Source organism: Petromyzon marinus, chromosome 2 (genome assembly GCF_048934315.1).
Source record: "Petromyzon marinus isolate PM22_M1 ecotype Great Lakes invasive population chromosome 2, UKy_Petmar_22M1.pri1.0, whole genome shotgun sequence".
NCBI classification, from domain to species: Eukaryota; Metazoa; Chordata; class Hyperoartia; order Petromyzontiformes; family Petromyzontidae; genus Petromyzon; species Petromyzon marinus.
The window spans coordinates 1,784,702-1,811,537 of record NC_133668.1 but is presented as its reverse complement, the minus strand read 5'-3'; the positions used below and the strand labels follow the sequence as shown (position 1 = coordinate 1,811,537).

General features: G+C 46.5%; 3 protein-coding genes across 4 annotated transcripts; 1 reads left to right on the top strand and 2 right to left on the bottom strand.

Moving 5' to 3' along the window:
• Positions 1 to 1,297: 1,297 nt before the first annotated feature.
• Positions 1,298 to 8,547, bottom strand: CLXN (calaxin). The gene is made up of 6 exons (XM_032967278.2): positions 7,470 to 8,547; positions 5,894 to 6,049; positions 4,536 to 4,640; positions 3,171 to 3,322; positions 2,620 to 2,724; positions 1,298 to 1,583 (listed from the first exon to the last, which is right to left on the bottom strand). The coding sequence occupies exons 1-6, from the start codon at positions 7,543 to 7,545 to the stop codon at positions 1,533 to 1,535; spliced, it is 645 nt and encodes a 214-aa protein (XP_032823169.1). The 5' UTR covers positions 7,546 to 8,547; the 3' UTR covers positions 1,298 to 1,532.
• Positions 8,548 to 9,868: 1,321 nt separating this feature from the next.
• On the top strand, positions 9,869 to 22,402 carry NMT2 (N-myristoyltransferase 2). 2 transcript variants are annotated; one of them, XM_032967254.2, is made up of 12 exons: positions 9,869 to 10,058; positions 13,063 to 13,174; positions 13,442 to 13,562; positions 16,228 to 16,346; positions 16,754 to 16,845; positions 17,000 to 17,116; positions 17,677 to 17,847; positions 18,357 to 18,465; positions 18,903 to 19,073; positions 19,371 to 19,541; positions 20,184 to 20,321; positions 21,091 to 22,402. In XM_032967254.2, exons 1-12 carry the CDS (start codon positions 9,949 to 9,951, stop codon positions 21,109 to 21,111), a joined length of 1,452 nt encoding a protein of 483 aa, XP_032823145.1. In that variant the 5' UTR covers positions 9,869 to 9,948; the 3' UTR covers positions 21,112 to 22,402. The 2 variants fall into 2 exon arrangements, with proteins under 2 accessions (XP_032823145.1, XP_032823135.1); XM_032967244.2 differs by having other exon boundaries at positions 9,873 to 10,058; positions 13,439 to 13,562.
• A 941-nt stretch (positions 22,403 to 23,343) lies between these two features.
• Positions 23,344 to 25,183, bottom strand: RPP38 (ribonuclease P/MRP subunit p38). The gene has a single exon (XM_032967267.2). It carries the CDS (start codon positions 24,933 to 24,935, stop codon positions 23,943 to 23,945), a length of 993 nt encoding a protein of 330 aa, XP_032823158.1. The 5' UTR covers positions 24,936 to 25,183; the 3' UTR covers positions 23,344 to 23,942.
• Between the last annotated feature and the right edge of the window lie 1,653 nt (positions 25,184 to 26,836).

Here is a 26,836-nt window from a genome sequence, read left to right as displayed (position 1 = left end):
GAAGCTGATCCATGCTACAATGTTGCTGGAAAATTCGTTTAACACGTAGGCTTTCGCGACCAATATCATCCAAAATACAGGGTTTTTTTGGGTTAGATCGTATATATAGACGTGTCTTTCTGGGAAATATCTTAGGGTTTCATCGCATTCAATGGAGGCGCAAATATAGGACTTACTCCATGGTTGATTTGTATTCAAGAGGTCCTGCCAGATTCCCTTCGCCTTTCATACATTTCCAATGTTAGGGCTGCATGTGCATATTTTTAAAGCACTGGCCAGAAGCAATGGGACACCCACGTTATGAAATGTCTGTTCATAACACTTTTACTGTGTAAACACTGCCACCTTGTGGCAACTATATGGGCGGTCGTTGCCGATCCAATGCAGGTAACATTTCATCATCAGCCTGTGATGATTATTTAATATATTGCCACTTTCAAGATCGGCGAGATTTTGCTAGTTCGTATGCAGCGAACATACATGTTGAGATTATCACATCCATGTGCTTCTAAAGTTAATCAACTGGTAACAAAATGACCACACTAAAAACCTAAACATCCTAAAATACTCTTTGTTTTTTTTTCGGTAAAGTCACGTAGAAATAAGAAATAATAATGAAATAAAATTACATAATAGCATACGACGTTTCGATTGCAACGCAAGCAATCATCATCAGGTATAGAAGAGCTACATTTAAGGGAGAGAGGAAACACAGAGATGGAGAAGCACATCAAATTGGACAAGATTTAGTAAAATTTTGGAAACAATATAATGCAGCACAGAGGGTCGGTCAAAACACAATTAACGCATGGCCTGGCTGATTACGTCATTTCAAAGATTGCTAAATTATAGGTTAAGAGTGATAGAGTACAGATCACAGACACATATACAGACATCCAAGCAGAGAGAGCCAGCACAGAGACACACAGAGAGAGACACACACATGGGACAGAGCTAAATTTAAGAGAGAGAGGAAACACAGAGAGACGGAGAAACACATCAAATTGAACAAGATTTAGTAAAATTTGGAAACAATATAATGCAGCACAGATGATAATTGCTTGCGTTGCAATCGAAACGTCGTATGCTATTATGTAATTTTATTTCATTATGATTTCTTATTTCTAAGTGACTTTACCGAAAAAAACAAAGAGTAATTCCTGCAGTCACGAAAGCACCAAATCAAATCCTAAAATACGTTTAAATGACAGCGTACTGACACAGAGATATGTCCTACAAGCAAGAAACTTCGATGAACGCAATCCAATTCCAAACTTGACTTTGCATTGCAACAATGTTTCGCTTGCCAAATGTTTTATTGACAAAATACGAGTCAACATTTTAACAGCAATATTTGTAATATTTAGTGTGCAGACTTGAAAAAAAACAATCATTGACAAGGTTCATTATATCGGGATTCGTAAATGCCGGTCATTACATGATTTGTTGTCGACACCTGCCTGTAAACATTACTTGAGTGTACAGAAGTAAAAGCACAGAAAGCGGCTTGGGTCTCTGCTCAGGGGCTTTCTTCAGCTGCTACTCTTGTCTTTGAAGACTTGAGTTTCAAACGCCAGTGCACTCTGCATCACAAAAGGATCACTGTAATACGTTTTGCTCGGATAACAAAACAGCTGTTTTAATATTAGACAATTAGCTTCACTGTTTTGCCCGTTATTAGGCAGCTTGACTACTATATTGTACTGATCAATACTCCTCCAAACGTAAAAAATCAACGTAGAGAAATGTTCACAACATGGAGTACAGAAAGGAGAAACAATAATAATAAACATGGTCCAGCATATTTGCACACTCCCCATTTGTAATTGCTGTTCACAAAAAATGTAGCCGCGATAAGTTAACAGCTGCGCCGAACAGCTTCATGTGCGTACTCTTTTTGGGGTCATGGTTTCCTTAAAAAAGGTGTGCAGTTAATTTGGTGAAGATTGTTTGCATAACAATATCGTGTAACGCAAATATGGCAAATAGTGGGTGGGACGACCTCTAGTCACTATTGCATGATTCTCATGTGTCAAGTAATGTGTAATGACCCCCACACAATGCTCAGCTACAAATACAGGGCACTGTTATAGCAAGATCCTTGGTGATGCTTAATGTGGTAATGAAATCTATATATATATGTCAAAGGAAAATTTGTGAATATGTGTCTGTTCGAAATATTTAGCATACTTCCCGTTCATGCAACAAACTTGAAATTTGGCATGTGGGTAGCTTCCAGACTGTACACAATGCAAAAATTATAGCAATAGACTTGTATTTGGTTTGGGGGGGGAAAGGCGCAATAATGGATATATTTTGCACGGCAAGTGAGCGGTGACGTCACATCTGTGACGTCACATCTGTGACGTCACATCTGTGACGTCACATCTGTGATGTCACATCTGTGATGTCACCCGCATGCGGTAGCATCACGCAGTGTGCCTGCCGACGTCACGCATCCCCCCCCCCAACCCTCCGCGTAAGCCATGCATTAATCCAAGACAAGAATCCAAGTCTTGGGCGAAGCCGTCTAGTAAAGCTAGTATAAGATATAATGGGATGTTTAAAGCTAAGATAATAAAATCAGAATTGCTGAAGCGGTGTGTTTTATTTGCGTACTTTGGAATCGGGCAGACACGGTCCAAATGCTTCCAGTAGCAAATTATCTTCTCGGACGGACTGCTCAAAGTCAGCATACGAGAGTCTGCTGTCATGGTCGTGGTCCTGAAATGTCAAGAGCACAACAAATACAACACAGGCTGAAACGATATTACATTGATCCAGTAATCTTCAACACAGGGCACCGCTTGAGGCGAGGTTAGTAAGTACACAAGCCCTAAGCTGTGACATAGGTGGGAGTGTGTGTTATTTACTCTTAGTGTACACAATAAAAAGTCAGCTGGATGGCATTGTGGCCATACAAATGGAAGTTGCCAGTGAAAATCCCAGTTGGGCACCGATCCAGCCCTCATGTTCCTTGAGGCGATCAAATGAGCAGCGGGTTGTGTGGAAAAAGCAACATTGGATGTCCTCCAAGGAGACTGGTTTGAGCCATAGCAATGTTGAATTTTCACCAGTGACTCGAAGCCAGCAACTAATATGGGGCATGCACGATGCGTGTTTCAGCATGGGGACAGACTTTTTATGCATTGCCAGGATCAAAGAAGTACCATTTTTTTCAGAGTGATTTCAACCAGGTCTTTGATGCCTTCGTCAGGGTCCTCTTCAGATGGTTGCTTTATCAAGCTGCTCTTCAGCAAGTGGAACATCTCCTCCCGTGAAACGTACCCATCTCCATTAAGGTCGTATACCTCAAAGCAATCTGTCGTCCACAGGAGCATATGCATGTCATCAGTTAATTCCTTGCTGAAGATTTCCGTTAGTGTGCATAATCCAAGTAAAAACATCCATGTTGGTTGATATACAATTTATATAGTTTGAAAGATGTTCTTACGCAGTACAGCAAATGTCCAATAATTTGTAGTCCAATAATCCGTGTATCCCTGTATTTCACAGATTATTGGTGGTTCGCATCTGTTCCCGTAACAAGTGGTACACCGGCGATTGAAATGCTTAGTGGTCTGCAAACTGTGATCCGTTTAAGTGGGAAGGGTTAATGGAGAGTTGCAGAGATGCAGCTGCAGGAAAAGCACCAAAGTAACACTTTAATTGTTTTGTATTTTGCAATTCTTTTCTTTTTGACTTACGTTGCAAAGCCTACCTCTGCTGACGTAATTTGTTTAATAAAAAAAGATTTTAGCAATTTTTTGTCTTGAATATTAAATCTAAAAATGCCAAGAGAAATTGATTCAGCATACACTAACATACACCTATTGGTCTATTTTTTTAATTATAATCTGCAAATGTATTGTGGATTAAGTTAGCCATAAGTGGTTTTCCACGTTTCCCCTGTAATCTGCAAACTTTTCACAGATTAATGGAATCACGTGGCTAATTCCTACCAATATCCATGGCGCACGGCGTCAGCACAAACAATGATTTGTGGGTAATACAAGTTTAAGCTCACGCGGTGCACCACAGATGATAGAAAATGTGATGTAGTATCCCCATATCAATGCAAAGGATTGCCTTTCTGCCGTAGTGTTTGAAAAATGAAGCTATTATCTGCAAGTTGGCCAAGAGATGGCAGAAATGCAATGGATTCATATATTGATGCACAGAGCTTTTCATGTTATTCTCTCGTGTGTGGGGTTTCTCCAATTACTCTTGCCGCATGCCAAAAACTCATTCATGCATTTTGCTAAATATCCAAATGCGGGACCTTCCTTCAAAAGTCTGAAGACTAGAGATACTTTACTGGTTAAATAAAAGGGCATTTTTATGTGTGGGATGTTTATTCAGTGTTTAATTATTACTTTTAAATGTGTCTCAAAAATGCAGCATATTAAATCCACATGTGTAGCCTTTTAAAAAGCAGTAGTAAGCAGTACAGAATATAAAAACAACTCAATATCTGTGTGAAGAACATGTGCAGATGCACTGAGTCACACAGAAAAATCAACGAATGTGCTTACATTTCATCTTCTCCTCCAGCGTTCCACGTAAGAAGATTGCGAGTCCTTCCACCCACTCTTTGCTGCTGATGTAGCCATCGTTGTCCTTGTCAAACGCCCTAAAAACTTCAATGAAACACATCATTGCAAAAATAAGTTCGTGGAAGGCTAATGGCAGACTGTTCAGAGCTCGACTCACAATATGAAGGTGATGAGTTCAAATCATGGTCATGGGTTATTTCGACTTAACATCCCTCTGGGTTTAATACATTTGGTACGATTTTGTGGGTATTCAAATATGATCATCCTGTGGAGGGTTTGGTACATATCATGGAAATATTATTTTATCAGTCAGGTGGTCACTGGTGGAGATGAGCATCATGCTCATTTGAAAAGTGGGACACTTTTTTTTACTTAAATCAAGTATCGAAGATTAAATGTCTCCAACACGCATTACACTTTCTCATCAATGTGTTCTGATTTCTGTCTCTCAATGTGATTTTAAGCATGTGTAATAAACGACTTCCACGACGATCTTGACTGGTGTCTTTTATTGATATAATTCTTGCACAGCTCACTCCCGCTCTCCCCGTATGCTTTCCTTCGCTCTCTCTATGGCTGGGGACGAGCCGTTCTCTCTGTTCGCCTCTCTCCCACTCCCTGATCCCGTCGCTGGCTGGCGGCGTGCCGGAAGGAGAGGCGAGCCTCGCTGGGTTCCGCCACGTGGTCAATGACGAGGAGAGGCTTGTGCAGCGATGCGGTCCGGACTTGAGGCTTCACACACCGACGCCCTGAGTCCTCCGCTGCCCCTGCTTATATCCCTCTCGGCGGAGCTAAGCTCCGCCTCTAGCCACGCCCCCTCGTGGAACCTTCCCGATGGTTCCCGGACGTTCCCCTTTGACTTCGCCCATTAGCTGTGGCCCAGATATATCCCCGCTTGGGATTGGTTACCCGCTACCCGGTGGTGGCCATGCGGCTACCCCTTTCCGCCCATTAGATGGCACTCTCTCATTACACATGCATCTCTCCACGCTCCTTTGTGCACTTATCAGCGAATGATTATTTTTACTCCTCAGTATATGATGATTAAATAGTAGTGTTTGAACAGTTGCAAGCCTGTGCTGCTGAGTCCTAAAACACATCCATGTTAATCAATATAAATAAGCAGATAATATACCTTCCCATATCAGTCCCTCCACGTGTAACACCTAATTTACACATACCATCAGCGGCACAGCTTTCTTGAAGTGCGTAATGTCATCAGCACTGGCTCAACTCATCATTCAGTGTACCGTCAGCCCTGAGGCTTGCTTCAACCAATGTTAACCAAAGAGGGGAGGGGGATGGGGGAAACGTGACAGCGTTAGCCAGTTGGTCACCTCTGTCCATGATCATGTCGTCCGTCATGTTGAACATGTTGTGCAGAATGCTCCTGAACGGGTTTCGCTCCAGGCCGGCCCTGGGCCGTCTCTCCGTGAAACTGGCGAGCAGCGTTGTGTAGAATCCCAGCAGATCCTCCACTTCCTTGCGGGTAACTGCACGCATGGCACATACGCACACACATGGGGACAGCAGAGAGCTCTCAGAGGGCAGCCTGATTGACGTCAGCGGTGCGACGTGCGATCTTGTCACTAGATAGAGCGACTTTTTGGGTTTTCCTCGTGACAACATTGCGTAAAAGTGACGAGCAGTAGCGAGCGACTTCTACTGTAGGCAACAAATGCATAGGGGCCGTCCATAAATGACGTCACGCGATTTTGGACGATGTTTGACCCCTCCCCCTCGTCACACGGCGTCACAAAAAGTCAGACCCCCCATCAAATATGACGTCACAAAGCTCTGCCCCCCCCCCCCAAACCATATTTCCATTTTGAAAATAAAACATGCTTCAAATCGCTTTAAACTATTGTCAATCTAGTGCGTATTTATTGTGGCGCTGCACTTTTATGTTGTAGGAGAAAACATGTATAAAAAAGTCTATTTAATTAAGTAGAACGTGTTGTCTATATTTATTTAAAGTTGCGCATTTTTACGTGACGTCACATTTTTAAACCCCCCCCCGCTCGTCACACAGCGTCACAAATGTCTGACCCCCCCCCCCCCCAGGTGCGTGACGTCATTTATGGACGGGCCCCATACCAGATTTAAGAGCGATTCCAGCTATGTTGTACAACGCATCCCGTGTATGCGTTTTCATCAAGCAATACTTGGCATTACAGGTTTGAGCAGCAGAGCAAGCGGCTCGTAATCAGGTTACAAGTTCATACCCTGGTTGACTCAGCAGATCATCCCACTTGGGGGTAGATAAAATAGCTACCACTTGCTGCTTAGCGTAGTGAACAGTGGTTGTTGCTATAGATTGGTCGACGCCATGGGAATCGAGGAATATTCACTTGACTCTCATAAGAGAAGACGCCGCAGAGACGCGAGGAGGAACCACAGACGAGGCGGGGAAAGCAGCAGCAGCATCAGCCACGCGGTGAGCCAGAACCACCAATTAAGTGCCCGAGCTCTGCTGTCCTCTGTGAATGCGTTAACACTTTCGCGACCAATATCATCCATAATAGAGGGGTGGGGGTAGGGGGTTAGATCGCGTAAATATATAAATGCTGTGTCGTTAAAACCCGCCCACCACCCGACACAACCAACCAGTAAAGGGTTGTCACGTAAACAGAACGTGGACAATTCGTCACTGGTACAGCACCACCGGTGTGTTGGGGAGCCAAGCCACAGCATTTATAATCTGAGTACGACGTTTCGCCACTGACACCCCCCCCTTTCCCCACGGGAAGAAGAGGGGGGGGGGGGGAAGTTTGGCAACAATCCGCGTGTGATCCACCCACCCTCGCCGCCGCCTCCTCCACAGAGCGGGGTTTAGAGGCCACGCGCGTAGCAAGGAGGACATCGCTCAGACTCGGCTGTCATCGTGATCGTGATGCTGATGATGCAACTCACAGTGCTTGACGCGTTTGCTCAGCGACTCGGCGAGTTCCTGCAGCTTCTTCCCGCTCAACGAGGACGTTTGCGGCATCGCCGGGAGGAGGAGTGACGAGGTGGAGGTGAGAAGAGCGACGATGGGTGACGAGGAAGGAGTGACGAGCGGAACGAGCAGTGAGGATTGAGGGTCGGTGGCCAGGAGTGGATTGGGGTGGGGGGTGTTTGTCTTTTGTCCAGGTGGGTGACGAGGTGGGTGTCGAGATGGCTGATGAGATGAGATGAATGAGGTGAGTGTCGAGTTGGGTGACGAGGTGGGTGTCGAGGTGTCGAGTTGGTTTACGAGGTGGGTGACGAGGTTAGTGTCGAGGTGGGTGACGAGGTGGGTGACGATGTGAGTGTCGAGTTGGGTGACGAGGTGGGGGACGAGGTGAGTGTCGAGTTGGGTGACGAGGTGGGTGTCGAGGTGTCGAGGTGGGTGACGAGGTGGGTGACGAGGTGGGTGACGATGTGAGTGTCGAGTTGGGTGACGAGGTGGGGGACGAGGTGAGTGTCGAGGTGGGTGACGGGGTAAGTGTCGAGGTGGTGGACGAGGTGAGTGTCGAGGTGGGTGAGGAGGTGAGTGTCGAGTTGGGTGACGAGATGAGTGACTAGGTGGGTGACGAGGTGGGTGACGAGGTGAGTGACAAGGTGGGTAACGAGGTGGGTGACGGGGTAAGTGTCGAGGTGGGTGACGAGGTGGGTGAGGAGGTGAGTGTCGAGGTGGGTGACGAGGTGAGTGACAAGGTGGGTAACGAGGTGGGTGACGGGTAAGTGTCGAGGTGGGTGACGAGGTGTGGCTATCCCGGACACGCGGCGCCCCGCGTCTTCTCGTCTCCCCTAGCGACCAAGCACGCCGCGCATGCGCACAGCGATTCACGAATCGAACAGTGGAGAGCGGCGTATCGATAATTTACGATGTGGCGCGAATTCTCAGTCAGAGATACACGGTGGGACAATTTCGCGAGCAGACCTGGTAGACGTGACAGAGAGAGAAGGGGCTGGGGGAAACGATAAACAATGCGAACGATTGGGTCAAGTTGAGACAATTTGTTCTTGAATCGATTTGCAACAGGAATCGTGACGAGTTCTTATCTCGTTTGGGGTCGTGGATCGCGTGTACCGCTTTGGGGCCGTCCATAAATGACGTCACTCGATTTTTGACTATTTTTGACCCCCCCGCCCTCGTCACACGGCATCACAAAAGGTCAGACCCCCCCCCCTCAAAAATGACGTCACAAAGCTCTGCCCCCCCCCCAAAAAAAATATATAAACATGCTTCAAATCGCTTTAAACTATTGTCATTGTAGTTTGTTTTTAATGTGGCGCTGCACACTGATGTTGTAGGAGAAACATTTATTTAAAAGTCTATTTCATGAAGTAGAACGTGTTGTCTATTTTTATTTAAAGTTGCGCATTTTGATGTGACGTCACATTTCTCAACTCCCCCCCCCCTCGTCACACATCGTCACAAATGTCTGACCCCCCCCCCCCCTAGGTGCGTGACGTCATTTATGGGATTTTTGCACACAGCGTTGGTGTACGGTGCTATTTCAGGAATATTTTGATATTTTTTTCCTGTATTTTCTGTTTGCACAGTCACATAGTCACTTTAAGATGTTTTTTTGTTCGTGTTTTTTGTTTGTTGCGATTGCACCCGATTCAAGAGCCGAATGGCTCACAGGGCTATACCAAAATAAACTTAACTGAGACTGAAAACCACGCAGCCCACTCGCCCACGTTACGTGCTGACGTCACCACGCCGCCCACTCGCCCACGTTACGTGCTGACGTCACCACGCGGCCCACTCGCTTACGTTGCGTGCCGACGTCACCACGCAGCCCACTCACCCACGTTACGTGCCGACGTCACCACGCGGCCCTCACACTTTCGCACGGTGCATGCTTAGTCGGCCGGCTAAGAGAGGCGCGAACGGTGGTGGGTGGTGATGGTGGTGTGGGGGGTTGGTGGGGTGGGTGGTGGGGGGTGGTGGGGGGTGGTGGTGGTGGAGGGGGGTGGTGGTGGTGGAGGGGGGTGGTGGTGGTGGTGAGGGGTGGTGGGGGGTGGTGGTGGTGGAGGGGGGTGGTGGGGGTGGTGGGGGTGGTGGTGGTGAGGGGTGGTGGGGGGTGGTGGTGGTGAGGGGTGGTGGTGGGGGGTGGTGGTGGGGGGTGGTGGGGGGTGGTGGTGGTGGAGGGGGGTGGTGGGGGGTCGTGGGGGGTCGTGGGGGGTGGTGGGGGGTGGAGGGGGGTGGTGGTGGGGGGTGGTGGTGGGGGGTGGTGAGGGGTGGGGGGTGCTGGGCTGTAAACGGAAGCCGGGGCCGCGTGCGCGGTGCACGATCGCTCTGTCCGCGCACCGCCGCCGCGCGTCACGTGACGGCATGCGCGAGCTCTGATTGGCCGTCGGCACTTTCGCGCAGGCGCGCTGGACCGGGGGGGGGCCGGGACCGGGCGGTGCGGCCGCGATGGCGGAAGACTCCGAGTCGGCGCTGAGCGCTCAGAGCCTCGAGCTCGAAGACCCCGACACGTGCGGCATCGACGGCGACAACGAGGACGAGGCCGAGCACGACGACGGGTATGGAGAGTAGGTGGTGGACGAGGGTGTGGGTGAAGGCGGCGTTGAGCGAGAGTCGCGGGGGTTGTGTGTCTGGGTGGCGGTGGTCGACCCCGCGCGACCTGAGGCCCAGGAGGAAGGAATGGGCGACTCGGCTTCGTCGGCATCGGAATCATCGGCGACGTTCGTCACGCGTCTGTTGTCTTTTCATCGGTCGCGGCTGAACTTCGACGTTCTTGCGGCCAGTACCGTCACACATCGGCAGCGGCAGCAGCGTTTCACCTCGTCATTATCATTACACCGCCGATTGTTGTACCTCATTGTAATAATTGCGCTGCGGTAGTACCAGGGCACCTCATCAGTAGCAGTGTTTTTAATCGTCAAGTGTGACGATTATTGCGCGTTAGTCCTTGCTAATTAGCTAATCGATATCACACATTGTATGTACGCATTCGTAGCATTAACTCACCATCGTTCCACCTCGTCATATTCGACCATGAAACACACCGCGCGATTATTGCACTTATCGTTACAAGCAGAATACCTCATCAATGCCACCTCTTCACATTAAACATCACGATCTTGAGACGTATATATCCCCATCATCTTCATTATCGCCATTAAACGTCTTATCCAGTTGCAAAGTGTGACTTTTGGTCGCTTGGGTTATCGCCTGATTAAATAAACTAAAACTATTACAATCTTACATACACATCGTGAATTAGAATGTATTCGAATTTATCTTAACCAGCAACATTACCGGCTCATCGTTAACCCTCGCGTCGCCCGTGATTTCATTAACGTTGCCATTATCAAACGTAATTGTTCGTAGCGCTTACAACCTCGTTGTCATAGTTAAACTCCGTCGTTTTAAAAATCAACGTAAGGTTATTCATTAATCTTTAACACCCCCAACCCTCTTCATTACTCGATCATCGGCACGAGTACAACCGGGACCCACGATGGTCGACACGGCGATCACAGACGGCACGTTACAGTGACTGCCGATCCTCATCGCCGTCGTCATTCAGTCATCATTCAGCCGAGCTGTCATTAACACCTCGTCACGCTTCAAGACGCCTCGTCCAACGAGCATCTTCATTTCAACGTGACGAAAAAGAGCGGCCAACTTCTAATCCGCCGCCGTCGTCATCATCATCGTCGTCTTCACACTCGTCGTCACACATCAACGTTACACATTTTGTCGTACGTACGATCAGCGTCGTCGTCTTCACCATCATCATCTACATCCAATTTTTTTTTGTTTTAGTAAATCCACCGTTGCGGGTCGTGGCGGTCAATTTGGCTTTGCGCCGGTCGCCACGCGGGTTTCAGACGAGTTGACGATGGCGGGGGGGGGGGAGCATAGAACGGACGTCCAGAGTAGAGTACAATTTTCTTTAGTTTGCTGCATTCCCACCCTCGTGTTCGCCACGCGTCGTTCAACACGGCGATCTGAGACGCACACGACTGCCCGTCATCAATCGTCATCGTTAAACGCGGTTGCACATCATCGCCCATACTTCGTCATCCCACATCATCATCATCACACATCATCATCACACATCATCATCACACATCATCATCAATCACATGTCAAGATGAGCGGAGGGGATTGCTCCTCGTTACGGTGATGACTATAAGCTTATCGTTTACATGTGTCGTCGGCTTTATATTTCATGATCACACCTCACCATTGCACATCACGTGCATCATCATGACAAATGTTAAGGGACTGGGGCAAGCATTATTACTACACTTCGTTGTAATTGCACTATTGCCACGCATTCGCTATCGCGGGGGGTTCCAAAGCAGGTGGGGGACGACTCTCCCTCTCATTGCACCTTATCCCACATTCAACTTGTGCATTGTTAACCTCGTAATTACGCATCATTATTATTCATCACCACCACAAACAAATACCCCCCCCCTTTCACCGCGCACATCCTCTCGTCATAATTACACATACATGCCGTCACCAAATGTACGCGGGGTAATTACAACGTTTCGTTAAACATTCACCCAAATCGCACAAACATGCCTAGTGCTTTATTTTTCATCATCCCACATAGAAGAACATCGTCATTACTCATCGCATGGCACACTGAGGCCACGAGCAGTTGTTGGTGTCACGTCATCACACCTCGTCATCATCGTGACACGTCATCACACCTCGTCATCATCGTTGACCTTGCCATTGCACGTGCACCTTGTTAAATTCCACACATCGGTGCGAAACACACAATGGATCACCTTCACACACCGTGTACACGTACAACCCTTTTTATCAACCCGCTGCTGTGTGGGAGCTTCTTCCATTCTTTAAGGGGAGTGATCTGCCCAAACTTAACTTCGTAAGCCAAATGCGGGTTGATACAGGGCGAAGGAGCATTGAAGTACAGTACAGTCAAGCAATGACGCTTTCTCCATTGCCGTATGCTGCACCCATGGTATCCCTGCAGCAACAGCCTGTAACACCTGCCCATCCTCACTATCCAGACTCAACTCTGCTTAGTGTCATTTTTCCTGCACCTCACAGTAGCATGGTTGGCTACGTACGGCGCGAAAGAAGTTCAACATACATCGCAAGTTGTCTGTGCATTTGCGTCATAATTTTACATCACACGTCATCATTATACTTTATTACAGCTACAAATCATCAACCTACACTTGATCACATAAATAACATAACCTGATCAACACATGTCATTATACCTCATTGTTGCGTATCATTTCACCATCTGTATCCTGCACTCGTCATTCATCATCCTTCATCCTCGCATTTCCTCATCACCACCTATCTCACATCACTCTACACCTGAAAGCACAACCCACTCCATATCTCTCTTCTACTTCCTACATTTTAACTCGCTCTAACCACACGTCACCTTAAAAACTGCCTCCTCATCTGCTCACTGCCATGTGCTTGACCCTATCCTAGGTGACCCACTTCCTGAACTCTCACACTCGCCTCTCTCCAGCTTGCCACGCTCACCCTAACCTGTGCTGCGTGTTTATGCGTTAGGAGTCCCAGTGGGGATCCCGCTGCAGCAAAGAAGAAGAAAAAGAAGCAAAAGAGGAAAAAGGAAAAAGGACTTACAAAGTCCGACTCTGCTTCAGATTCGCAGGATGTCAAGGTAGATCCAAGACTTTAGTCTTCTCTTGCAGTTGTGTCACACTGACGTGCACTGGCGTGCTAGATCTTGGGCTTTGATTGACTGCTGATTGGTTAGAGTTTACGTAATATATTCTCTCGCAACCGTATAGCCGTTGGTTTGGCATAAAGCTCGTGCAGTTTCGGTTAGCACGTGGCATTCGCATAGTTGTAAATCGTCTTTGTTACTTGATGCGGGTCACTGCCGTATGTGAAGGGTAATGCCGTGACCGCCGTTCCGGTGCAGAAGCTGCAGGATCTGCAGCGCGCAATGGAGCTTCTCAATGTCTGCCCGGGCCCTGCACGCAACTTGGAGGAGGCCAGCAAGCGCAACTACCAGTTCTGGGACACCCAGCCCGTCCCTAAGCTTGGTACGTGTCGGCTGGTGCCACTGCACATGTACAGTTGTTTACCCTTGCTTTCTCACTAATGGGGTGGACTTGCCTGTAGCTAGAGAAGGGCACGCGATACATTGTTGTGACTGCCTCATTTTAAAACATTACTTGGCATACAACAGTGTGTGTCTGTTGCATTTAAAACATTTTTTTTATGTAGGAGCGTTCTGGCAGGATGATAAATCTCATTATTTAGTTTGGCCTGAACAAAATACATTTAATCATATAATACCTGCACACCTTGGTCCAGAATGACAACCCATTACGTGGATGTGGTTAGCGACAGACCATGTCGCATTTTGTCGACGAGTGGCCCCTGATTGGACTCGACGGTGTTCTCAGGGCCCTCCACGCTGCTGATGAAGCAACGGTCGCCTGTCTCGCCAAGACAAACATACAATAGTATAACAAATAATAGAAGCGGACTAATATCAAGCCAACCAAAGTCGTTCCTTCAACTGTGTTTTAGAATATGAATACAAATATGTATTTCTAACATCGTAGACAATGTCCGTTTAAGTACTAAAAATACTAATCATTGCACGTTATTTCAATTTCCCTAAAGACACATTTCTACGAATGGTCTCTGTCAAGTGCACGTGACGTGTCAAGAAAACAACCTGCACTGTGGTGCCTATTATCAGCCATGTTAACACATTCTAAATGAATAAAACTAATGATTCCGCATTACACATTCTCACCACCGTGCTGAAATATCAAAGCCTATAGGCAAACATTCAAGCCCTGATTACTTCCAGTTATCTTTACAGATTTTTTTTCTAATTAGTTGGTCATACTGCATTGTTAGTGGTGCACAAAGTACAAAATAAATGCATTCATCAATAACACTGTCTTAAAAGGAAAACATTGTGGGGAGAGTGTGATAATGTGTTGATTAGGTAGGAGTGTTGAGTCTCTTAGTTTGCATAACATGAATGGCTAGTGTATCCTCTTGGATGGACTTGTTGATGTCCAAAAAGCAGAGGCTGTTCACACCAAGAAGGCAATATACCATTTTCACAGTTTCTCCACCTCCAGCGCTTATACAGCAACGATGGAGATTTTGATAACTAAGCCAATGAAATGAGAGGTTTTTCACAGCAAACCAATACCCTGAAGAGGTAGTCAACTGCATACCAATGTCCCTTCTCAGTAGATTGTGAAGCAACATGCAAGTAGTTAACCAAAAGACAGGATAGGGTGTCAGTTGTCCTGACATACCACCCATCAAACCTGCATATTAAAAAAATCCTTAACAATTTGGATATCCTAAGGAATGATACAAACTGACAACATTATTAAGGAAACCACCCGCCGGGTGCATTCCGCAGAACTTTCAGAACAGCTCTGTGAAACACCAACAATAGCATTCCAGGCACCTTCCCATGTAATAGGAGATGCTGTAACATGTGTATCTTCCTGTCGACTGATGCATAGATCAAATTACCCAGAGCATAATTTTTGACATACCATAAGTTTACATGCACAACCAACATTCAGGTTTTTTTGCATCACGCGCAAACACTGTGGCCTCCACTGCATTCAAAAACACTGGTGAATGCCTCGGTGATAGCTTACCCAACATCTTCGTTCAGCTCACGATGCAGACAAGCCCAAACCACTGGCTCGTCACTTCAACATTGGGGACCATAGCACCAGTGACATGTCAGAAATATGATAGAAGGGCCACCTCATTTTCAAATTTAATACCGTTCAGCTGGCAGGACTGAGTGAACATCTCACCTTCACTTAAAACATTGCTTTATTATTGCGTGCTTGACAAACCTTATCCCTTTTTAGGTAAAAATATAGTGTGCCTCATTTTGGAGCACACATTTGTTTACATAAGACATTTCATTTCTCAATAATATTGGAAAGCAAGGCTAAAAATACATATAAAACTCGTTTTATATTTCCTCCGATAAATGACCCTCCCCTGCTTGCAAGGTGCAGGAAATTCAAACCATTGCAAGTCCCTTTATCCATTTTGACCCTTACATGTCTGGAGAATTCTTATCCAATTTGAACTTATAATTGGGCCCAGGAATGCATCACTAAGTTTATTACGCATTAACCTCACAGTTAGCTACGTACAGTGCGGAATATGTTCAGCATGTATACGTCCATACTAAAACCATTCTTGCGATAGCGCAATGCGCCAGCAAGATTTTATAATAATACTTTCAATACTAACGTGTTTCATACTGTTTTTGATTATTGAAGGGTTAGTTTATTAATAGCTACTAATAGGTAACTATTCATATGCCAATTCAAAAATTTATTAACAGGAAACGTTTTTTGTATTTTCCTTTCAGGCCCCATGATGTAACGTGCAGCGTCCAACTCGTACCCAATATTTCTCTGCCACCTCTATGTACTATGAAGGAGGGCCATCGTGCTGAAGCGTCGCCTGTTATATATTCTTTTCAATTTAAAGGCAGTGTTATTGACGAATTGTTTGTTTTTAGATATCGTTATAAGTTGGCCTTAAGACATCCGCAGCCTCTCCATTTCTGTGTTCATGCACATTTTCATTCTGATGGCAGAGGTGAATTATAATGTGACACTTTGACGTCGGGAATCATGTGCACGGTGTTATTAATTTCATTTGAAGATAAGCGTGCGTGTGTGTGTTTTACAGATGAGGATGTCACTGTGCATGGGCCCATAGAGCCCGACAAGGATAGTGTGAGGCAGGAGCCGTACTCTCTGCCCGCTGGTTTCGCGTGGGACACTCTTGACATCAGCAATGCCGCTGTGGTGGGTGACGCATATACCCCTAAGACAAGTGTCATACAATTGACTGTTTCTAGTAGTTTAACAATCGAGTCATGAATTTTATCAGCATTACAATTTGTATTTATACTGGGAGAAATCCGATGAGCATCTTTTTTACAGATGTACAGTAGGGGCCGGTAAGAACCGTTACAACAACAAACAACAACAAAAACACGATAGTAGTGCAAGTACAAGAAAGGTAAACAGATCACCCAAACAATTATCAGTTGGCAGTGCAATGATCATTAGAAAACTATCAGGTGACTTCATTAAAAAAAATGTACAGTTAAAGGTTAAAGATAGGTCACTAAAGTTTAAAGAAATATCGTGAACTGAAGGTGTTGTAACTGTGTAATGGGTGTTTTGTGTGTGCGTGTGGACCGCTGTAGCTGAAAGAGCTGTACACGCTCTTGAATGAAAACTATGTCGAGGATGATGACAACATGTTTCGCTTTGACTACTCCCCAGAGTTCCTGCAATGGTAAGTGTAGCAACATTGCCTCTTTTCAATAAAACAAACTGTAGCGATTTTGAATATTAGTATGCATTTGTGGTATTGTCAGTAATCTTATTTTTAGGCTTTGTTCCTTTAATATGCTGGTAAAGTTAACATAGAATCTCTCTGAATGCTTCAGGGCCCTGCGTCCCCCGCGTTGGATGTCCCAGTGGCATTGCGGCGTTCGTGTTGTCTCCAACAAAAAGCTGGTTGGTTTCATCAGCGCCGTTCCAGCCACCATCCGCATCTACGACGTGTGAGTGGGGAAACATGGGGCAAGCTCATATATGCATTGTGGTCATTGGCTAAACTTTTTATGTTATTTAAATCCTGAAGTTAAAATCGGATTGTCTCCTCAAACAAGCAGGTGTGTGATACTCATCTCTTTTGATGGCTGTCAGGCAAAGGTGTAAATTCCACATTTCCATTGTAGAGGCAAATCTTGCCCAAAGTACAACCACGGTTGTCTTTTCAGTCATACGACTAATTCTATTAGGCAACCTTTCAATTGTAAAACAGGCGCACAACTCACAGTGGCATTTGGCCATATTACAAACACCCCCTGCTGCACATTTGAAATAAATGATTGCAGTCAAATCAATGACTTGCACCTACAGAAACATAGTTTATTCACGTGTTGATGTTGTCAACTGATTCCTTGCATTGCCTTGTAAAATTTCCTTTTAATATGTTAAACATATAGAATTTGTAGATGTGCATCATATATTGTCACATACATTATTTTCCATACAACACAAAAACCAGTCGCAGCCACCATACGCCGCATTTTAATAAACGCCCGTTGTGCGAGCGCAGTATGAAGAAGATGGTGGAGATCAACTTTCTGTGCGTGCACAAGAAGCTGCGCTCCAAGCGTGTGGCGCCCGTGCTGATCCGAGAGATCACGCGCCGCGTCAACCGCGAGGGCATCTTCCAGGCTGTGTACACGGCTGGCGTCGTGCTCCCCAAGCCTGTGTCCACCTGCAGGTTTGCCTCCCCTTGCCCACGCGCCCACTCCGCCTGCCTTCTGAAACAATCAATTTTAACTGTGTGGTGTCCCGAAGCACAATGTGGATAAAGGCATTGGAGGGTAATGTTATTTGTATACACATGCTCTTGGGAAATGTCACTAGGTTTTGTGTGTTCGAGCTGTTTGAAGGTTGAAGCGTTGTAAATGGAAATATACTTTAACATACAGTCAAGTATATAATTATGACACAATTGACATCACAATTGGCATTTTGTCCTTCCCTCGCACCTCCGATTAGCACGGTTGGCTACGTACAGTGCGAAAAGTTCTACATAATACACTGATGACTGACCATAATTTATCAAATAAAATGTAATTGTCAGAGCCTCACACTTGTGCTGGACAGCCTACTTATCTCCAAGATAACTATTTTTGGGGTTGTATCTTCCTTCAAAACAGTTAATCCCCATATCTTTCTGGTGTGCGTGAGAGAGAAGTGTGAAACGATCTTGGCCTTCTCTTGCAGGTATTGGCATCGCTCGCTGAACCCGCGGAAACTCATCGACGTCAAGTTTTCTCACTTAAGCAGGAACATGACCATGCAGCGCACCCTGAAGCTCTACCGCCTGCCAGAGGTGGGCCACCTTTATTCTTGTTGGTAATTCGTACACGTGTGAGGACGATTGACAATTACAGTCATCTGTGCATTTTTTTTCTTGATAAAAATATGCCGTTGGGTGTTCCTTCAAGAACAATCTTCGTCCTGTCCTGATGCACACTTGCACCATGCTGCCAGTAAAGGGCTTAGCAGCACAAAACTTATGGAGTGTAAATGAACAGCAAAACGATTAGGTAGGGAGCCTTTCAAGCCAGGTGACAAAAAAGTGAGACAATAAGCCTCTTTTTGAATGGATAAGTGGAATAATACGTGAGACTATTGCATTCTTTCACGTTTCTTTTGACGAAGTATTGATGTAATTTGAATGTTTAGTTTATCTAGGAGTCTGCTTGTTATACAGGAACTTATTATTGTTGTTGTTTCTCCGTCTTTCGTCCACTTCCCTTCACCCAGGATCTGAAGACGCAAGGGCTCCGGCCAATGGAGGCGCGTGACGTGAAGCGCGTGCACGCGTTGCTGCTCCTCTACCTGCAGCGCTTTCACCTGACGCCAGTGATGGACGAGGAGGAGGTGTCCCATTGGCTGCTGCCGCGAGAAGGCATCATCGACACGTTCATCGTGGAGGTGGGAACATAAAGCCAAGCCACCACCCCTAATAAGATCTATAATTCACAAACAAAATTCTGTATCCAGTTTAACACGGACTTTTGAGTCCAATATTCAGGTTGTTTTGCGTTAGATCGCGTAAATATAAATGTGTCGTTAAACCCGCCACCACCCGACACAAACTTTACTAATTGGCTGTCGGGTGATGGCGGGTTTAACGACACATTTCATTTTACGCAATCTAAAAAAAAACCTGTTATGGAGAATTCTGTATCCGCTAACGTGTTTCACTTGTAACCTTTCCTGCGAGCGCAGAATCCCGAGTCTAAGGAGATAACGGACTTCCTGAGCTTCTACACGCTCCCTTCCACCGTGATGCACCACGCAGTGCACAAGACTCTGAAGGCAGCTTACTCCTTTTACAACGTGCACACCAAGACGCCACTGCTCGAGCTCATGAACGACGCGCTAGTCCTGGCCAAATTGGTGAGATAGAGGAGTGTACGAGCTTTGTATTTGATTACAAACAGCAACTACTCGATGCTAGTTTACCAAATACAGGTCCATTTCCTTCGTGGGTTTTGCCTTTCTGCACACAAATTATTTTACCCATATATTAGTGTATTTGACTTTAAACTCGATTCCTTGTAATACTAAATTGATAGGAAAAAAATATGAAGTCATATCTTGCTGATGTTTGGTTTATTGTAACACTTAGTCTTAATGTGCTGTGTTAACCAAATGTGTTGTTATGAATGATTGTGTTTTAAAACTAGTGTCTTGCCACGCTTTTTATGATCTTATAAATAATCTTTACCATCATACAGCAAACGTTTAATGCATTTTACTGATATGAGTGCTGCTCAGTTGAAGATGGAAACGGTTTGAAATATTTCTAAGCTTGGCTTAAAGCTTTCGTGACTGCAGGAATTCATATTATTTGGGTCTTTCGGTATAGTCACGTAGATAGATCGCTTGTGTTGTGCTCGAAACGTAGTTTTTTTGTTCTTTTCTTTGACCCTATCTACGTGACTTTACCGAAAGACCCAAAGGATATTTCTAGGCTTGTGTGTTGCTGGCCTGTGGAAATTACATACTGTAACTCCTCCACACCTTGTCTCCCTGCAGAAAGGGTTCGATGTGTTTAACGCGCTAGACCTAATGGAGAACAAAACCTTCCTGGAGAAGCTTAAGTTCGGCATTGGTGACGGCAATCTGCAGTATTACCTCTACAACTGGCGCTGTCCCCAAATGGGGCCCGAGAAGGTAAACCATAAGTTAGCATCTTTTAAAAAATAATTTGTGATTGTCTAAGTCTTGACCCCTCATTGTATTTGTAAATTCAAGTTGCTGAAGACCAATCTAGACACATAAAATTAGTTAAATGCTTAGAATCAGGTTAAAAAATATACATATTTACAGATTGGAAGACCGGTAATGAGTTTCAAAGTTTAGTAGGACTTGGAATGAAAACGCACAGTACTTTGTGTGGAAAATCTCGACATTCGGCTTCAATCTAGTCTGGGCTGCTGGTGTTTGCCATTGCTGATGTGGTGGTTGTCTGGTCATTACATTTCCTAAGTGTATGATTGAAATTTCAACTTCATACCTTAGTCTGGATGTTTAGCAAAGTTAAAGAACATTGGGGACGGTTGTTGCTTTATTGCGGGTCATAGTTTTCAAATTCCATAATACATTGATTTTCAATAAGAAATTATTTGAAAACAGTTCGTTTTACTTGAGATTATTAGATTGGTCAATTGATATGTGATTGTATTCAATTGCATATCAGTTCACATATAAATTGTTGATATATGACAGGGTTGTCTGGCTTGACCACCTGAATGTGAACTTGTAGTTGCTCTGCATCTACATCAGACATGCAAAAGAAGCTTGAGACTCTCTGAAAACATTAATATCAAAATCATTGTTTTGATGAGTTTGCGAGTGGATGCCTATTTACACGTTTTGCATCTTGACGCAGTGGTGTGATTTGAATTTGAGTGCAACCTGTTCTTATTTTGCCCTTATGCAGGTGGGCCTCGTTCTGCAGTGAAAACTTGAGGAATTCCTGAGAAGCCAGAAGACCTAATGGAGAAATGTATGCTGTTCCGCAGCAGTCCGACTCAGTGCAGTAATTTGACTATGGACAGCTTCATCATTAAACACAAGGAGGATGTATGGGGGTGTGGAGCCCAGTTATGGTGTTTTACAAGCGAAAATCTCATAGGAGCCATACAATTTGGTAATCCAGCAAATACGGGTGGTGTTTAAACAAGACATATGGCCTTGAATAAACACTGAATACAGTATGTAATATGGAATACCATTGCTGGGATTAGTGTCATAAACATGGACATATTGAAAGGAAAACTGTTGTGAACAATTTAATTAATTAGGCTTGATATTTTATCTGCAGAATGGAAAATATGGCATTTTAACAGATGTGTAAACAACTTTAAACATTTGTTGCATTTTAAAATTGCCTGACTCAGTGTTGCCCTGTTTTTTTTGTACAATTTCTAAGTTCTAACACTGTAAGAAATTAAATCCTGAGCTTACTTTATTGAGCTTGCATATACAGACTGCTTAGTTCCATGCAGCTGGGGGGCTAGACATATTTATTATTAAATACTTTGCAATGACATGACAGATGCTGAATTGTACCATTGTCGTTGGTAAAGTTGGTAACTGGTAATTTAGCAGGACAGTATTCAAGTTTGGGTTTCAAACAATTGATTGACCTTACGAGCAATACTGAAGCGCTTTGACGAGTTATCGCACACTACCCACAGGCAGCGCGTCATGTCATCACTACAACTCTGCTGAGATTCCCTTGATATAAACGACATGAAAGCAGATATATGGGTATACCTCAAACAGTTACCTAACATTCACATTCATAATAACCTGGTAATCTTTAAATTGTATAGCCTTAGCCCTAAGATATTAACATTCATTGCCATGTCACAGCAATTGTTAGATACTCATTGCTGTATCTTACTTGGGTAATACATCGATTCAGCGGCAGATCCCAGGGGGTTTTGAATTGAACTCCAATACAGTGTTGTGTTGTCCAGCTATTGATAAAATGTATATCTAAGGGCTGTTACAGAAAGTTCAGGAGTGAGCGTTGATTCGAGAGCATTTTGAGTTTTTGCAGAGGTTTAAAAGTTGGAATCCCCCCCCCCACCTGCCCTGGATCTGCCACATCAATAAATGCAATGTGGTACGTAACAAAAGCAAGATGCATTGTGGGGTGTTGGTGTTGTGCAGTGTGTGCACTGAATGAGCGTGTCGGGGCAACTTTACTGGGCAATAAATTCCAGTGAGCTAGTGGACTGCCATACTTTGCTGGTTCCAATTTACACCCAACAATCACTACACCGAATACTTGTATGTAATAATTTTAAGGCAATTGTTTATTGTCTTGCTGTTATTTGTCATGCTTGTTAATGTGGTGGAAATTCTTGCCCTGTAATGCAGCGCTATTGGTGGCAGGATGAAGATTGGCATTGGACAGGGAACCAGAATGCACTGCAGCATTGTTTGACATCTTACATGTTTAACATAGGTTTTTCGTGTAAATGTGTCGTTGAACCAGCCACCACCCGACGTAAACACAACATGCCAATTCGTTATTAGTACAGCACATCGGTGTTTTAAAAATCCAAGCCACAACATTTACAATCTGAGTACGACATTTCGCCAGTAATTGCAACTAGCTTTATCAGGCGACAGCCAGGTTTTTAACGTCTCTGCGTGTGCATGGGTTATGCAAGTGCAGTAATCTGATTTGCACGGGTATAATGTTAAACCATTTGGGCCAATTAATACCCCGATTTACGCGCCCACTTACGTGGTTTTGCAAACACCGTACGGTGTCACTTGATAGATACCACGACCTTATTTGCGTTGCCTCCACACCCACACGCGTCGCTGACAGCATCCACCCTCTCGCATCCGTCGCTTCGAAGTTTCGATATTCGTCGTCGCACATTTGAACACATCCCCGACGTGAAGGCGGCCTATTACTGTTATACCGTTAAGCAAATTCCTTAAAGTGCTTGCTACCGTCATGTTTTCCTGGATGAATGACAGTGTTTTTTACAGGAGCAGCGTGACCCTGCTGAAAGCAATGCACCACGCAAGCTGCCTTCAGTTGGGCAATTTTTGCTTTGCCAATGAGTTCTGCTCTAGGTTTTTGTAAGTTACCCGATATGGAATTTTAAAAAGGATTGGGTATCCCACTTAGTATTATATGAATTTCAACAACGCAATCCGACGGTGCATTTAGACAGCATTTTATTACATTAGCACTTTCACGGTAACATGCAAATGTACAGCTTACAACCATTGTCAACACCGATTAAATACAAAGGTATTTTCCAAGCAAACCAGAATAAGTTTAGTGGATCGCCAGTCTCAAAGCTGACTTTACTAAGGAACGCGTCTCCGATTTGAAATCACACGGATGATGTTAAAACAGGTTACTGCAAACCATTCGACCAAATAAAACTTACGCTGAAACCATTTCTCTAAACTTTCAATTAGAACGCAGTTTAGGTGGGAGTGGTTTATTGTTGGTAAAAAAAAACCATGCGCTAAACCACGTACACGTCGTGTAAACAGTACTTAGGCAGACGCGTTGTTTAACACGTAGGCTTGCACGACTTTCTTTGCGCGCACCTGAACTTAATTCAATTCGATGTTGTATAACAGGGCGCTTCTCCAATCCTCCGATAAGTGGTCCCCCGCTTTGGCCGCACGGGATGAACCCCGCTGTCCGCCTCGAGTGAAGCTGTACCGCCCGGTTCGTCCGCTGCCCGTTTCGCTTCACACAACCACAGCGGGGCGCGGGCGGGGAGAAGTCCCAAACTCGGGACCTCAACTCCTTTTGCGCTTCCTGCGAGCGGGATTCGACACGAGCCTCTTGACGTTCGACGGCAGCAAGCGGCACGCACCGACCCCGACATCCACGCACGCGGCCGTCCCAACGCCGGGCGCCTCGCCGCTCAGCCAAGGCGCGCGGAGCGGCGGCAGCCTCCGGGCGATTCGCTCCGCGGCCTTGGCGAGCCTCGGCGCGTCCCTACGCACCCCGAGCGCCAGCACGGAGCGCAGCCCCAGCAGAGGCGCCACGGCGGCGCTCAGCGCTCCCAGCTGCGCTGCCGGCACCGCGCGACTGGCGCACAGCGCGGCCAGGAGTCGCGGCAGAAGAGGGGGACGCGCGGTGCCGCACACGAGCACCAGGCTCAGCTCGTCACGCTCCAGCCCGCGGATCACCTCGTTCACGCCCAGGGCCGCCTCTCTGCGTACGGACGCGTCGCTCCAGCCACCGCGACGGGGGCCAGCCGACAGGCCTGCGTCACCCGAGGTCTCGTCCGCGACTTTGGCGTGCACCTCCTCGTTCGCGTCGTCCACAGACTTCGCCTTGTCCATCCTCGCCGCTTGAGTGTTGTCAGTCTTACCCCCCTCCTCCCCCGTCCTGTTGACTCTCTCTTCGTCCACTGCTTTCTCCTTCATCTCCGTACTGTCATCGTCCACGCTCGCCTCTCGATTGCCCATCATCGCACTCTCAGCCCTGCCGCCTACCTCCATCTTCTCGTCGCCCCCCTTTAGCCCCTCGCCCTCCATCTTCTCGTCCGTCGCTTTCCTCCTCTCGCTGGCACCGTCTCCCCTCTTTGCCCGGCGCTTCCTTCCCGCCGCGTCCCCGTGCCGGCCCTTGGCCCTGCCGAGGCCCGCGGCGCCGAGCGCCCCCCTCAGCTCCTCCACGAGCTCCTCGCCCAGGGTCTCGTCCAGGGGAGGCCACGCCAGGTGGAAGGGGTCGCCCAGGGCCGCTTTCACCCGCGCGGGCCGCTGCCTCGAGGCCTTAGCCGCCATGGCCTCCGCGGAGTCTCGGGGTAGGGGGCCGAGGACACGAAGAAGGCAGCCCCAGCACGGCCGGTGAGGGGCGGGCGATGGCTCGGTCGGTGGACCCGAGTTGGGACTCCCAACTGGAACCCACGCGGCCTGGGAGCCCACGTGGAGCTGCCGGTTCCGCCTTCTTCCCCCTTCGAGCGATTCGACTCCGGCGATTCGGGATCGCTTTAAACACAAGAATCGATTCCTGTTCGATTAATTTGTCGTTGTCCCGTTCTGCCACGCCCGTAACTGCCTTAAATCATTGATCCTCGGAACTTCGATTACAGCGGACACGACATCGTCGAACCCCTCCACCACCCGACACAGCTAATTATTAAGGGATTTGTCACGTAAACAAAACGCCAAGTAGTTACTACTTTTAGCCCACCGCTGTGTCGGAGAGTAAATCCACAACATTTACAATTTGAGTAGTACGACGTTTCGCTGGTAATTGCATCCAGCATCATCAGGCGATTTGCCGAATCGAAACGTCGTACTACTCAAATTACCGACTGTAATTACCCAGAAATGTCTGTCCGTCCCGCGCGTGACGTCACTCCACATGAGGCCCACCCCCCCGTGTGACGTCACTCCACATGAGGCCCCCCGTGTGACGTCACTACACATGAGTGGTGGATTTTTACGCTAACGCAGAGGAAGGTCGAGCTGAATTAAATAATTGATTACGCAAAGTTGCTTCAAACATGACGTTTCTTTACGGAAAGTGACGGTGAAAAATAAATCTACGCAGCACAGTGCTACATCCGTGCGTGACGTCACTGCAAAAGAGCCCCCCCCCTCATTAATATTCATGCCCGCACTCCACATGCCGCACCCCTCCACAATAACCATTAGCGGGTGACGTCACTCCACATACCGCACCCCTCCCCAATAACCATTAGCGGGTGACGTCACTCCACATGGGACATTCCCCCCCCCCCCCCCCTCAATAATCATGAGCTGAACAATTTTTCTATCGAATATTTCAGATTGACTGCAATATACAACCGTCCTTGGACGGGCAAAAAAGCTCGTTATAAATGTTGTGGATTTACTCTCCAACACGCCGGTGGGCTGAAGTGGTCACGAATTGGCGTGTTGTTTACGTGACAAATCCCTTACTAATTGGCTGTGTCGGGTGGTGGAAGGTTTCGACACATTTATGTTTAAGCGATTTAACCCAAAAACCGTTATTCGGAACCATCCATTGAGTAGATACGCAAAAATCTGTCAAAACTTGACCCCTCCCTGTACGCATGTTTTACCCCCCCCCCCCCACCTGCGTACGTTTGACGCAGCCCCCCCCCCCCCCCCCCCGAATCCTATAGAACGGTCGATATTTAATACACGCAGAAACGATCAAGGATTAATAATATTAACGTGTTTAAGCAAACAGATAGTCCACCGCCGGACTATCTAACTCATTTGAAGGCCAATGTAGACAAATTATTATCGAGGCTGCACCCCCCCCCCCCCGTTTCCTCTGCGTACATTGTCAGTAGACCCCCCGTACGCAAGCGAACGCATTTGGGTTAACCCCCCCCCCCCTTATGAATAATATTGGTCGCGAAATCCTACGTGTTAAATCTTCTGAAGCAAGTTGGGGGGGGGGGGGGGGGGGGTTGGACATTCCCACATCTTTGTGACGAGAGACCAGCCTATCTGTAAAAAAAAATCAACCGCCGTTAGTCCCCCACAAAGTGGTACCAATTTTGTCCACCCAGAATTATGGGCTGAGTCGAGCCCCCCCCCCCCCCCCCAAGGGCGTGAACTCGACGGCCTGCAGCAGCTGAGAGCTTGGGCAGTTGCACCGAGAGTCCAAATCATTGTTGTGGCACGAGGCTGTCACAAAGGCGCTCGATGCATCATCACACCACAAT